The 13,924-nt window shown below is 39.8% G+C and overlaps 1 protein-coding gene across 3 annotated transcripts; it reads right to left on the bottom strand.

The window, feature by feature from the left end:
- Positions 1-10: 10 nt before the first annotated feature.
- On the bottom strand, positions 11-13,852 carry PlexB (plexin B). 3 transcript variants are annotated; one of them, XM_033478151.2, is made up of 8 exons: positions 12,830-13,852; positions 12,513-12,694; positions 11,153-11,738; positions 10,135-11,072; positions 9,651-10,054; positions 9,081-9,573; positions 5,245-9,006; positions 11-5,092 (listed from the first exon to the last, which is right to left on the bottom strand). In XM_033478151.2, the coding sequence occupies exons 3-8, from the start codon at positions 11,571-11,573 to the stop codon at positions 4,985-4,987; spliced, it is 6,126 nt and encodes a 2,041-aa protein (XP_033334042.1). In that variant the 5' UTR covers positions 11,574-11,738; positions 12,513-12,694; positions 12,830-13,852; the 3' UTR covers positions 11-4,984. The 3 variants fall into 3 exon arrangements, with proteins under 3 accessions (XP_033334042.1, XP_033334045.1, XP_033334044.1); XM_033478154.2 differs by having other exon boundaries at positions 10,147-11,072; XM_033478153.2 differs by having other exon boundaries at positions 12,513-12,680.
- Between the last annotated feature and the right edge of the window lie 72 nt (positions 13,853-13,924).

Raw genomic sequence — 13,924 nt, 5'->3', positions numbered from 1 at the left:
AAGGATCAAATTCATTTATAATACCAATATATTTTTGCAATTTTCCAAATGCTTATTTGTTTGTCCCTACGTCCCATTGAAAATTTGGCAAGAGTCATTTCGTTCTCACGTGTCGCTTAAAACCTATTTATATGTGAGATGGGGGGTTGAGTATTATTTACAGAGGGATTGTTGTTTTCCGTACACACACATACATTAATAAATTCACATTCACGCAGATACGGGAAAAGCAGTGTCGCACACTTCCGGTAGAAATGATTTGATAAACCCTTCGAGAAAATAATTTCTATAAGAGCTAATCAAAATTTGTGTATTGTTATATATCACTCAATTACAGATTTCTAGAACGAGAATGAATTGTATAATAAATTGTACGAGTTCGCTATGGATACTAACGAACAAATTACAGGTTTCAAGGGTTTATCATATCGCCCTCGCCCTTAGTTCTACATACACACATTACGTGTTGGCTACGTAACGAGAAAAAGATACACTCGAGATTCGCGGGATTAAAGACGTCCCTGCATTATATATTATTTCCATACGGCTCGCCCCCGAACACGAATACACTTAAGTCTATTCTTCCAGGACACAAAGATCATCCCCCCATCGTTTCCGAAGCCTTAACAAAGAATAATTTTAACTCGACGCAACGCGCGGGTCCGTCTATACTACGAAGCATGACATACTAATTCGACTTGTAAACCGCTGAAACATCCCTTCAATTTAATTACAATACAATACATACGTTGAATGCAGAATTGACAAGCTTTTCAGATGGATGGAGTCGACTGTCGAGCGTATACGAAATATCGGGAAATTCTATTACGTTATCGAAGCATCGTCACGCTCGAACTAATTAACAAAATAAACTTTTTTTTATTTTTCTTAATGATGGACGATCCACGAAAAATTATCATCTCGACGATCGATATCGAATGAATTCCTTTACTTTGATTTTCCAAGTTTTTTTTTACTGGAACAAACGCAGCAGAATTTCGTCGAAATTTGTATGTGCATACACGCGTCAAAAAATGCAGCCTGTTGCAACGACCTTCCATCGGACTGCGCTCGAACGTATGATGCACCTCGTGTATCATACATTATAGATATTTGCAAGAACCTCTGAAACGAACCATTATTTTTTTAAGAATGTACCACATACAATTCTCAGAAATCCATAGAATTCTGATTCTGTGGATAAATAACGAGATGTATACATAAATATGTGCGCACATAGGCGTACGTCAATCTGCGCTATAAACAATCGCGTAAGTGAACGACTTGTTCATGCCCTCTGAGCAACTGATTCTTTCATTGTGGACATAACATACTATTTCCACAGATTTATAGTTCTATCCAACGTCAACTATAAGACTCTAGTAAAGTGTTTGCTATTGTTAAAAATGCAAATTATTTCTGAATATTATTCAGTAATAGAAAAATATTATATTAATATGGCAACGCTGATGAATATTTGGAAACGTTTTCTGGAATGTACATGTATCGTTTACGCAATCTCAAGGTTTGCAGCACGTTCCTTTAAATATGTACACATACAATTGGCTAAAAATATATAAATCATTCGAGTCTAATTGGAAAACATATAAAAGTCAGCGTTGAAACAGCGGTACTCTAAAATCACTGCAATATACGGGGAGATTGAGTTAAGTTACACTTAAAATAAGTTTTTCCATTTTGTGGGCATTCAAATCAGATAACTTGGCAGAAAAATGGCGGAATTAAAAAAAAGAAAAAAGAATTTAATGCAGTTTACAACTAAACTGTGTATAAAGAATACATTATTTGCACAGTATACTTTACTTTAACATAAATATTTACGTCGCGAAATCGCGATTATCAGACTTATAGAAACAAGTACGTTACTTCGAATGAATGATAAAAGTAGTTTTACAGATTATAATCTTATTCAATGTAGGAAGACTATCCGACAGTACAGTACAATCGAAAAAATACACATTCCGTGTGGACTATTTTACAAATACAATAAAGAAAAAATCAAAGGACCTGTTGTATGAATAATATTTTCTAATATTTTGGAAAGACAAGTATTTTCTTGATTGTTTAAAATCCCTATATATTCGGTATGAATTGCACTCTACACATAAAGTAGAAGAAGAATATACTTGGTGTTTTTATAAATATAGTCCATGTTTTCATCAGTACCTCTATACATTCATTTTTTACACAAAAGCGGCATAATTCGCTTGCTTTTCTCACAGACATGGCTGCGCGAAAAATAATACCTTTACTCGTAGAATGACTAATAGATTCTGGCTGGGCAGCTCATTTTTCATTTCAATGAAATCAATGATATACACAGAGCGCGCTTCTCCGTCTGAGAAAGTTTGCTGCGTATAGTACATTGCATTAAATTACAGAACAAATATGATCGTTATATTCTCTATAATAGAATGAAGTGTACAAATAAAAATATATTCAACAAATAAAAATATTCTGCAAAATAATTCCCCGTCACTTAAAGTACGCCTATTTCATATATTCAATATACAAGAGAATCGAGATTATCCACTTACTAACCACTACTTTAAATACATATAAAAAATGTTTAGAATATAATGAAATGGAAATGATAACAGAGTAAAGTTGTATAGTCATGGATTCATAGTTAATGTCTTCGCATTTGATTGACTCGTTCATTCTATTATCATTTCTCTATTGTTCGTAATAAACATTTTCTGTAAAATGCTCACTGGAAAGATTACCGTGTATAGGAAATTAAATTATTACACGGTTTCTAACCGTTGATTTCTGAGAGTTTGTAACAGAGAAGATCAGAGAACAAGTACAGAAATATGCATGCGATCTTCGTGTGCAATGTTTGTGTATAAGTGTAAAATTAAACAAAAAAAAAAAAAAATGAAGAATCCTGTTACGTTAAATCACATAGGACAGATTGACGTACAATTCTCTCATGGAGCTAATCTGTTCATCGTAATATAAATAAACACAATACACGTAATAGAGAGACACATAGGTTATTGGTCAGAAAATAGGGGAAACCTGGGGGCTTGTTACAGTAATTGAAAAATACACAAGAGAACGTTAATTAAGTACAAACGAGTGTGAGCGTGTCCCCAGTCTTCCCAGACCAACGCTATTAGAACATAGTACTGTCAAATAATATTTTTCTAATAGAGTTTAAATAGTTCGTCGAAGCATACGGAAAAACTTGGCAGTGTGCGGTAGGCAGTGAATTCAATTGTTTATCAACATTTCACAGCTTTGCTTGGAATAACTAGTATACAAAGGGCAATGCCCCCTCCCCCTACCGATCAAAATGCAACACTGAAAATCAGAAGTCTCATACAAATACAAAATAATGAAGGTGTAATTCCAAGAAATACTGTTCATCGTTGTCTCATCGTTCAATTAATGTTTGTTTTTCGGTGCGTTCGACTCATGGTATACACCGACCAAATGTTAAAAAGACAAAAGAACATCGGTGCATACAAAATCGTTTCCTTTTTTACAATTCATTTCGAATGACCGAAAAAGTCTAGCAATTCTTTCGTAAACGTTGCATTTTCGTTTGTCTATCAGACCGTGATGTGTACGTATTATATATAGATAATAATACAACATAGCACTAGTAAGAGCGATAATAAGTATAATCCATAAAAAAAGTCGTAAAAAAATTATCCTGTGTCATACACAATGGCCTTAAAAATCATAACAATAGTCGTAATTAATTAGCGCAATCATCTGAAGTAATCAGAAAGAGACTGTGAGACGAAGAATTATTCCATTAAAACGAAAATTGTTTCTTTCACATAATGAACTTGTGTAGATAGGCCTAGTGTAGTTAAACTCATTCACTCTCTCTCTTTCTTTCCCTCTCGCTCGCTTGTAATTCTTAATTCTTCAATTCTCTTCTCTGTGTTAACATTATTTTAATTATCTTACTTTAATGTTATCTCTTATTCTCTTTGAAAGGGGTCTTTGCTTCCCTTCAAACTTATAATACATATATAGACCCTCTCTAACTAGCTCACTACAATCCGTGGAGGCGTACGTTGCGTGATCTTTGCTTTATATATAATATATACACATTATATATAAAGCGTAATGAAGATAGTAGGCATAGCCACTAGTGCTCGGATCACAGACTACTCGCTGCCGTACTCCTTTTGTACAGACAGTCTGGTGGACACTATGGCTTTCTCACTTACTTTTACACATTATTTCCCCCCTTAATTACGTTACGTTCTCTGTTCCGTATTTACGTATACACGTATAGACATTCGGCCAACAAGAAATTGAAATTGTCATGAGTCTTGTATTCTTCCCATGTCTTTCTCTATTAAATGTATCTTGCACAGGGTTGCAACCTCGAATCCTTAAACATGTACGCGATCAATACTTAGACGCATCACCGATGAAATATAATAGAAATATTCCTCCGATGATGCAATAAATAATCGAACGTGTAGTTTCTCAATTCTTTGCAATTCAATGCAAATATATGTATGTATATATTCGTGAATATATATGAATATACATACATATATGAATATACACACTGAATATACACACACATATATGTTATATATATTCATACATACATATACTGAATATACACACACATGTATATTATATATATATAAATGGAATATACAATATTAATAAGAAACAAATCGTGTTTAAGGATTGGAGTCTGCATTATTTCACCGTTCGCTAATATCTGTACGTGTGCACGAGCGTATTTCGATATGGCCATGACCATAAAGACGCAAATTACTACACCAGGACTAATTTATCCTGCAGAACTATCGCCTGACTAGCCTTAACGAAATCGCACGTATTTACGGCATTGTTATTCACACGGCGTGTAAGATTTGTACATATGTAACGAGGTGTATCTGATGCATATGAAGTGGAGGCACTAGTCAGTGTTTTTGGAGAGATTGACGGGTCCTGGGATGGCAATGAGCAGGTTGTGTCAGCAGGCACTGGTCTCTTCTCCTTCCAGTGTGCACGCTACGTTCTCTAGCCTGTGGGCTAAGTGTAATTTGCGACAGCCAGCGTCTGTCTCCAAGGCCTCTAGGATCTACAACAGACAAGTTCATCATAATAATGATTCAATCATGGTACAAAACAAAACAACTTTCCAACTATCAGCCTATAATCAATTTAAAATAATGTTGTGTATACCACAGTATAGAACAGAGAAGAAGAATATAAGCTACCGCGAATACCTACTTGTTCATAATACTTGCTGACATAGATGTAAAGTTCTTTCAGCGCAGCGATCACGTCGAATTCGTTAGCATGCGACGCACTTAACTGTTGCATGGCACTAGACATTTCCTGATCGGTGATCTGCGGCAGTCTCTGCACGTCCGTGTAGAAACGGCCGACTTTTTCTCGGTAATGCGGTATGTCCTTTGCAAAGAGCAACTTGTTCGATGGTGAATCCTTTCCTAGCCTGTGTTCCGTCATCGAGCACGAGTCCATGAATGTTTGTGCTATAACGGAGAGGCTCGAGTCGACCGTCGTCGATTTGTTGATATCGAACATGAAGTCTGGATTCTTAATGAAATTCACCCAAAATCTAAGTGGCAGACTGTTCGATTTCCATGCGTGGGGCACTTCGGGATCGACGATGCCGTGCTGTTTGGCAGCCTCGTCGAGAAGGTCAAATAGCCATTTCACGGCACTGGGCAGAGCCTCGTTTGCGGACAATATCGTGTTCAAGAAATCGTCCACGAATTTCTGGACGGTGCCCTTCGTCGATAACAGTCTCGTTAAAAATATTTCTGGTATGGCTTTGTGTGTTCGTTCGGGATGGTGGTGTTTGCTACCAGTGAAACCCATTCCCGGCATGTACTGGCTGTCCTCTATAGGCCTTACTAAATGATACAGTCGTTGATTGCCACCGTGACCGGCCTCCACATCGCCGTTCGCCGTGATGATTGGCGGCGAGTGCTGTGATTCGAAATACATACCGCTAACAGGATGATTGTACATTATAGGACTGATTAGATTGTGATTAGGTGTGGATGGAAGATGCGTGGACGAACAATGATTCGCGTGCCGGTGCAAGTGATGGTGATGCGAATGATGGTGAACCGCTTGCTGTTGATGATGATAATGTGACGGTTTGCAGTTGTGGCAGGGCGGTTTGCAAGCGACCGAGAACCCGTCGTTCTGCCTTGGTATTAGCGACATCACCGCCGACTCTTTCACGCCATAGTGCGCCAGAGTGTTAATCTTCTTCCACTCCCCACTGCACTTTGTCGTAAGATCTTCGTCTTGAAGAGTCAAATGACCACCCCTACCGTGTCGCCATTCCAGATCTACATCGTGCACGGACGGCCTCAGTGAAAAAGGAGTATTCTTATAGAGAGCATCTAGAATCTTGGATTTCACTTGATTTATAGTGTCGCAATCCAAAACCTTGCACTGTATCTTCTCGTCGAGATCATCTTGAACCACGTGCAATGTCACAACGCTGTGCTCGATTTGCTCACGGAGCAGCCTCTCCTCAGACAAGGAGTATCTGGCGTCGTGGGTTATCACATCCACAGGTCCTTTCTCAATTTGATGCTTGATCGCCTTGAAAAGTAAAAACAGCGAGGAACCTGCATAGTCTTTTAGATAATTGTACATACATAGCGCCATCCAGTTGGTCAACATTTTCTCTACCACAGACTCTGTCCTCCTCAGCATCAGCTGCGGGTGTTTGGTGTTCACGGCTTTTTCGATCAGTCTCAGTAAAAGATTCATCAGTATGTCGGTCGCGTATTCCATCTTCCCCATCAAAACCACCATCAGTAGAGACGCGACGTTCACTTTATCCCTAATATTAAAGTCTTTCTGGGCTTCCAGAGTTTCTATGAACGTTAATACGAAGTACTTGTTGTTTATAAGCTGCTCGAATTGGATCATAGCAGCGTCGTAGTTTGTACGAGAAGCGTTGCTGCGGGATCTTGGATCATTCAATATAGGATGATGCGTGACACCAGGAAAAAATACTTTCATGATGTAATTTTTGTGGTCCAAGGTAGGAATACCGGAAGATTCCAGATCGGCTGTTAAATCGGTCATATCCGTTTGCAGCTCAGCGAACGCCTGTTTGCATTCCATCCTGACGTTGCTCTCGAGCGTGTCCATCTGTATCTGTATCCTCTTGTACTCCCGCTCTGCCTGTGTGCTCTTCCTTCTATAAATGATTAATACCAAAACAAACAGAAACACCAGACTGAATGTACCAGCCGCGATCCCAGCGATTGCCTCCGGTGGAATTGGGTAAGATTTTATTACTTCATATCGAAGATGTCCAATAGGAAACCGCAAACTTTTTCCTACCCTCACAACAACCAACGGCAAGCCATCTTCAGTCTTAATTCCAAGCTCATCTGTATCCGCGGGTTGCTGATCAGGTGGTATACAGACTAATTGAGTGGACGCGAGCGAAGTCACGTTACAGGGCATTGTTCCCACCGTAACGTTTACATCGGATTCATCGCTAGCAAATATCAGGTTCTCGCCTTCAATAACTAACGTGTCGCCCTTGTACAATTTAATGTTTCGCGGAAACGCGAGGAACTTGGGATCTTCAACGTACAGCAACCGGCTCCTAAGATTCTGAAAATGCTTGTCCAAGTCTCTTACGCTCTCCACGTTGTCCATAATGAAAGCTATCCTCAGAGACAATTGAGACTCTTTCAGCTTCAATGACTGCACCGGTGTGCCTTGGCCAGTGACGGCCGCTCGCTTGTTGCGTCTCAGGGACATAAATCGTGCGGCAACGCTGGGACTTGGACACTCCATCTGGTTAGGATTGAGCACGGTGCAAACTGTTCTGTTAATCGGTAACGGTTCATTGTCAAAGTAAACTTCCATCTCTGGTTTCTGTATAGTGTCTAAGTTAGTACCATGAACGGTAATCATACGGCCACCCGAGGCAAAGCTTGTCAGTGGCTTGATCTCCATGATGGTGGGGTCATGAGTGTAGTTGTAAGGGTTACCGATTAAAGTCCGGTTAGCTCCGTCTATACTCAACGTCAGTCTTTCTACTTTTCTGACTCGGTCGGATTTACTGGTCACGCAGGTCAATCTGGTGCTGCTAGCTTGCGTAGCGTTTACATGGCATGGTAACTCGTCCAAATAGGCTGAGATGGTGCTTCCAATGTTCAAGTACATGCCGGTGATTGCGAGTTGCGTGCCACCGCTTTGTGGGCCAACTGATGGATAGACACCGGACAGGTGTATATCTTTGTAATTGAATAGAACCGCGCTCTCGGTGTAACCAGCATCGTTGCCGACCACCACGGAAGCTGTGTCGGTAGCTTCGTGGCGTCCAGTGCGACAAACTATGCGTACGGAAACTTCGTAGTCGACTAAAATGCAAGGAGTGTTTCCAATGTGTATCTTTCCCTCCACGTCGCTCTCTTTCAATCCCAAGTTGCTGCCCTCGATTGTTACCAACGTTCCACCCTCGATCGGTCCACTGAGCGGTTTTATCATGTCTATTCTCGGCTTTGGACACTCAGTGAATGGTGAATGAAGACACGAGTGTCTGTACACGCAACTATTACTGCACCATGTGCATTCGAAACGGGCGTCCCTGGTCACGCAAAGGGAACAATCTGCGTGTTCCCGATGGGAACCCAACACTTCACACTTGTAGAGCTTAATCGTAGTCTTATCGACGTGATGATTCGTGTTCCAGACGACCGTCACCTCCCCCTCGCATTCACCGGTAACCGCTTCGTACGAATAAACCGTCTTATCACAAACTATGAAACGACTGCTGTCGACACGGGCCTGGACTTTCATGTGCGCACCCTCAATTGTAACGATGCATTGGAAGCCGCTGTGACCAACTTGAGGATGAGGTAAATTCTCCACCTCGAGTACTATCTCCTTATGTACGCTGTTTGGTAACATCAAGGGTTCCTTGCGTTGGACGAATCTTGGGCAATACTGTACTCCGTGCGCAGCTAGATGAGCCTGATTCTGGAAATGCAAAGATTCGTTACGTATAAATTATTTCGTAAATGCTTATAGTAGCACGTGTAAAAGATACTCACGTTCTCTCCTGAAATAATTCCCTGGCAGCTGGTATTGTGCGTACACTTGTTATCGTATACACACCAACTACAGGGCCACTGCGATTTTACACATTCGGTGCACATTGTGTGCCTGGAGCAATCAAAGAAGGCGAAATTCCGTGATACAAAGTCTTTGTTTGTCTCGCTGGAACGTACAGAGAGTGGTACCAGGACATGATCAGCTCCTTCGGGTATATTAGGTCTCTCCGCAGCGGGCGGTGTAGGACACGACAATCCAAAACCGGTCATTAACGCGTCGATCGGCTCCGCGTTACCAAACACGCACTTGTAGTTAGCACCTGCTGGTAATTCGGGCAGAGTTCTGATAGTCAAATGAACTGTAGTCATTTGATTGATAGGCATACGGTCCGGGAGAACTTGTTCGAAATCGATACACTGCTGGCCTGTGCCCAAAGACAGCCACCTTGGACTGCTATGACTCGCCTTTTGACAATCTCCTCTAACGGTGCACCTGTAAAACAGAAATTGAAATTATATTAATGTAACAAGCAAAAGCATGGATAAGTAAAGTTTTGTAAAATAAAATACCTTTTCTCTAGAGAACACCAACCACAGTAGGGGTCTTTTGCATCGAGACAGCTGCTGCAATTGGTGTAGCTGTTACAATGCTCTACTTGAACCTTCGAAATTTTCGAACTCGATAGAATGTAAATGTGCTTTCCGTCCGGTGAAATTAAACTATCTGGCATAATTCTGTTTCCTTTATCGATCACAATGCTCTCGTACTCAAACGTTTCAGTTCCCGAGAGTAAAACTTTTTTAAGAACGCCTTCGTTAGTGCCCAGAAAAGCTACGGTATGACTTTCTGTGTTGGCTATTGTTACAGAGGTAATAAACTCATCGGGAAAATGTAAAATTGCTTGTCCCACAATCGGTGAAGATCCAGAGATTTTTAAACCCACTTCGCAGAAGTTCAAAATGTTACCTGTTGTCTGAGTTCGAAATAAATGGAAAATTAGCAAAGAAGACATAACAAAATCAATATTAGAAGTGAAAAACAATATGCTATTACATTTTTACTTACTCCTGCTATAGGACACTTTCCATCCTGTATGGGGCCACTGACATAACCCATGTTTCTGTATTTAATGCTACCATTGAAACACATGTGAATATTTTCGTTAAATTTCATTTCAATATCTTGTAAACTATATACGCAAATTGCTGAACGCGATAGTGGCTCGTTGGTTATACTTCTGCTGGGTGAAAACACAGAGACAAAGATAGGGTCGCCAACGGAAATTCCAAGTTGTAATGCTATATCGCTCCCAGCTGGTGCAACTTTCGCATCTTGAACTAAATTATAATAATGTTGCTTTCCATCTCCGAAGTCTACAGTACACTCCAATGTCACTTCTGTATAACTATCGTAGTTTGGATCGCTGATACAGCTTCGAGCCAATCTCGAGATATAGCCCCTTTCCTCTTCTTCGGGAAGAAAGGATTTCTTTTGCACCAATACAAAATATGCATAGTCACTTGCATTGAAACCATACACATATTTGACCAGAAAATGATCTCGATATTTTACATCAATATATACTATTGACTGCTTGTTAAACGTGTATTCAGCGAACTCTAGACTGTGCAGATTTCTACTAGAAATTGCGGGCACGTCGTGTCTGTAGTCCCCTCTGTTAGTAAATGTAGTGCCGACATACAGAATATTTGTCTGACTCCATGCATTGTATCTTTCAGGTCCAATAAAAGCATACGTGGAGGAAGTTTCATCGTTTGCTGCTACACTATGGGGGATGAATTCCGGTTTAATGGATATGTTAGACATTTTGTACTTCTCGCAAGCACCTTGAAGGAGAGAACCACAAGCGATTAACATTTGTGATTCGACGTCAGCGATTAATAATTTATTCACACTATCCATTAGAGACGTTGTTATGTCTCTAGAAGGGCATCCTGATGCATGACACTGAGGATTATCCAATCTTGGTCCTGAAAAGGATAAATGAACATCAGTTATTTTCTAGCAACCTTTTTATAAGAATAAAAATAACTGTGGAATAATAGCTGACCTGTAAAAACATATTCTTCCAGTCTCAAATTAGAATCTAACTGTAATAGTCTGTTAATGGCACCTGCATAGAGTCTTCCTGTAGCAGGGTCTATAGTAAGGTGATTAAATCGGAGGGCACCTTCTCTCGTTGCATTTGGGTCTAGTGGATAAAATTCATATCGTTGACCATCTCCCGCAGGAAATTGTGCTATCACATGTAGAGATCTGTTTTCTTGTACAGGAGGAGTGGTACTCATAGGTGTGTCTATGGCTGCAGTTACCAGTACTACCAGAAACCATGTGGCAATAGACATGGATGAAAAGGATAATCGATGCAACTGCAGTAGCAGCTTAGGAGATGACGATATCATAGGCGAAGTCGAAAATGATACAAATCCCAAGAATCTCATGATGTGGGGACAGTAGTTTACAAAGCACATGCACACACGCTATGCGTGTGCGTTTGTGCGTGTACAAATCTAGGGTAGGAAGCGTAGAAGGTATAATAAGGTTGTAAGTCCAACTGGTAGAGAACCAGTATTATTGCAAAACTACCAGGTGCATATATATCCAGGCACTGTCATGATGCTTGTTGCCTGGTACCCCTGAAAAATGTGAAAAGCAACAACATTTATTAAACAAAAATAGAGTTACACGGTGTAATTTCTATAACTTCAAACTACATAAAATGAGAAAATATATTTTTATCATTCACAAAAGCTTCATTTTTGCATCTTACCAATCTCTAGATAAAACTGATGCACTTGTTGTAACAAATGAGTTATAGTTTTATTAATCATATCTGGATTTGGATTTTATTAAGAATCAGAAAATTTCTGCATACTGATATGTATATACAGAATACAGAAACTGCATTGCAATATTTACATATATGATCATGTTTGCAATATCATAATACCTCTATGAAAAAGTCGAAAAATTCGTGGAGAAGGTTTCAAAAGATTTCTTAATTGTATTAACAACGTGACTTAATAATTGAAACCAACATCAATAATATGAATCTATAGTAAATAGCTTGAAGTATAGACTATTAAATAATTATCTCATTGTATACTATGTCAATATAAAAAATCTTAAACGAAATGAAATGTTGAAGAAATTGTACACGTTTAGCAAAAAGAAAACGTTTACGTTTGAACTTTAAACATTCGAATTCAACATGAAAAATACTTTTGTTACTGATTCCAGAAATTTCATGAAAAATGGAAATTCCGAAATTCCTTAGGTGTTTGTGCATCAAGTGAATTGTGTTATTTTTTAATAATAAAAAGCAATTTTATATGTGCGATGGAAACACGAATGAGTCAGAATAAATCCAAAGGGAAATTATGAGAAACATAAATAATGTGTACACTGACCGATTTCGGTATTAAAACATCCCGACGACGATATCAGGGTAGGACAGATGGCTCCACACTTTTCGAGTAACACCGATGCACACACCGCCCTTCATTAGTGTGAGCAGCATAGCTGCACTTGACAGCTAAGACCAGTGTCTTCGCACAAAGGCAAGGATATTCTGCTCCCTGTCGATTATCGGCTAGCAATAACGCGCACATAAGCGAGTTAGTCAAACTAGTTGATTTTGTCGAATAAAACACGCAAATAAATCGAATATGTCTGCATTAGCTGGGATACGCAATATGAACGGTCGTTTAAAAAGAAAAAGAATTACCTCCGGGATGAAAAAAGCTCGTAGCTTCGATTCGTTTGTTCTGATATGATCATCGGTCAGCCCGTGCAGTTCTTGTCAGTTTTTACGACGAACCCACATACGTTCCATAGATTAAATAATACATGAAACTGTACACCCCTTGATTTGTACCTCTAGCGATCGGCGTTTTTCATGAAAAAGCTAAAGCGTATAACACGACCGCACGATGGAATGTTCGTACGCGAGGGTCGCTACGACACATCGCGGATATGCACCATGTCCTTGATACAAGGCCCGATACAAGTCCTCGGACTTGACGAAACACCGAGCACAGAGATTCACTGGAACCTCCTATCGTTCCCCTGGGTAACATATAAAGGTGTACAAATATCGTCCGCCGCTTTATAACAACACTACTAAACAGAGAAGATCGGAATGAGCCGCCATTAAAATTCGACCGACAGCGCGACAGGCTGCACGAGTTTAGAGCAAGTTGGGGGCCGTGGCTACGCTACGGCATGCGCCGCTTGTTCATTATCTCTCTCTCTCTCTTTCTCTTCTGCTCTCTCTCTCTCTCTCCTTCTCTTTCTCTCTTGGGTGATCGTTCCATCAGCCGCGCTCTCGTCGCGCTTTTCCCACGGTTCAGTGTCTCTTCTTGGCTAGTTCCATCACTCTCTCCTTTCGACTTTCCTTTTCTTTCTCCCTGCTACATGAAGCCACTGCAGCGCTCCCCTGTGGCTAAATGTTTGAACCTTCTCTTGAATGGGCAAAAGCCTTTACCATGTTTGATCGTTGAAATTTCCGTCACATTACAGCCAAACGGGCAATGATTATGATCAATTTTGATCGCAAATAAATTAGTGAGATCGGAATGGGCACGGTAAATGAGTCTACAATGCACAAAATAAATTTAACTTATGGGAAGAAAATACTATATAACACAAATCTGAAATTAGCAAAATGGCCGTCTTCGCACTAACTTTGAGCGGCACTAAATTTGAAAAAAAGAACATGATGGATGCTCCTATTCTAAAGTTCAGGACGTTCAAGCGGAGAAGTATGAATGAATTTTTTTTTTATAAAAATAAAACCCTAACTTATTATCTTTATCTTCCT

Source organism: Megalopta genalis, chromosome 13 (genome assembly GCF_051020955.1).
Source record: "Megalopta genalis isolate 19385.01 chromosome 13, iyMegGena1_principal, whole genome shotgun sequence".
Taxonomy (NCBI): domain Eukaryota; kingdom Metazoa; phylum Arthropoda; class Insecta; order Hymenoptera; family Halictidae; genus Megalopta; species Megalopta genalis.
The sequence above is the reverse complement of the archived record's forward strand: the minus strand, read 5'-3'. Positions and strand labels throughout refer to the sequence as shown.

What these genes read in the sequence shown, in the direction of transcription:
- PlexB (XM_033478151.2), bottom strand. Translation starts at nt 11,573, where the DNA reads ATGTGCTTTGTAAACTACTGTCCCCACATCATGAGATTCTTGGGATTT. An exon ending in TAGCAGGAGTAAGTAAAAAT is followed by an intron (nt 10,055 to 10,134) that starts GTAATAGCATAT and finishes TTTCGAACTCAG; the next exon opens with ACAACAGGTAACATTTTGAA. An exon ending in GAATTATTTCAGGAGAGAAC is followed by an intron (nt 9,007 to 9,080) that starts GTGAGTATCTTT and finishes TTGCATTTCCAG; the next exon opens with AATCAGGCTCATCTAGCTGC.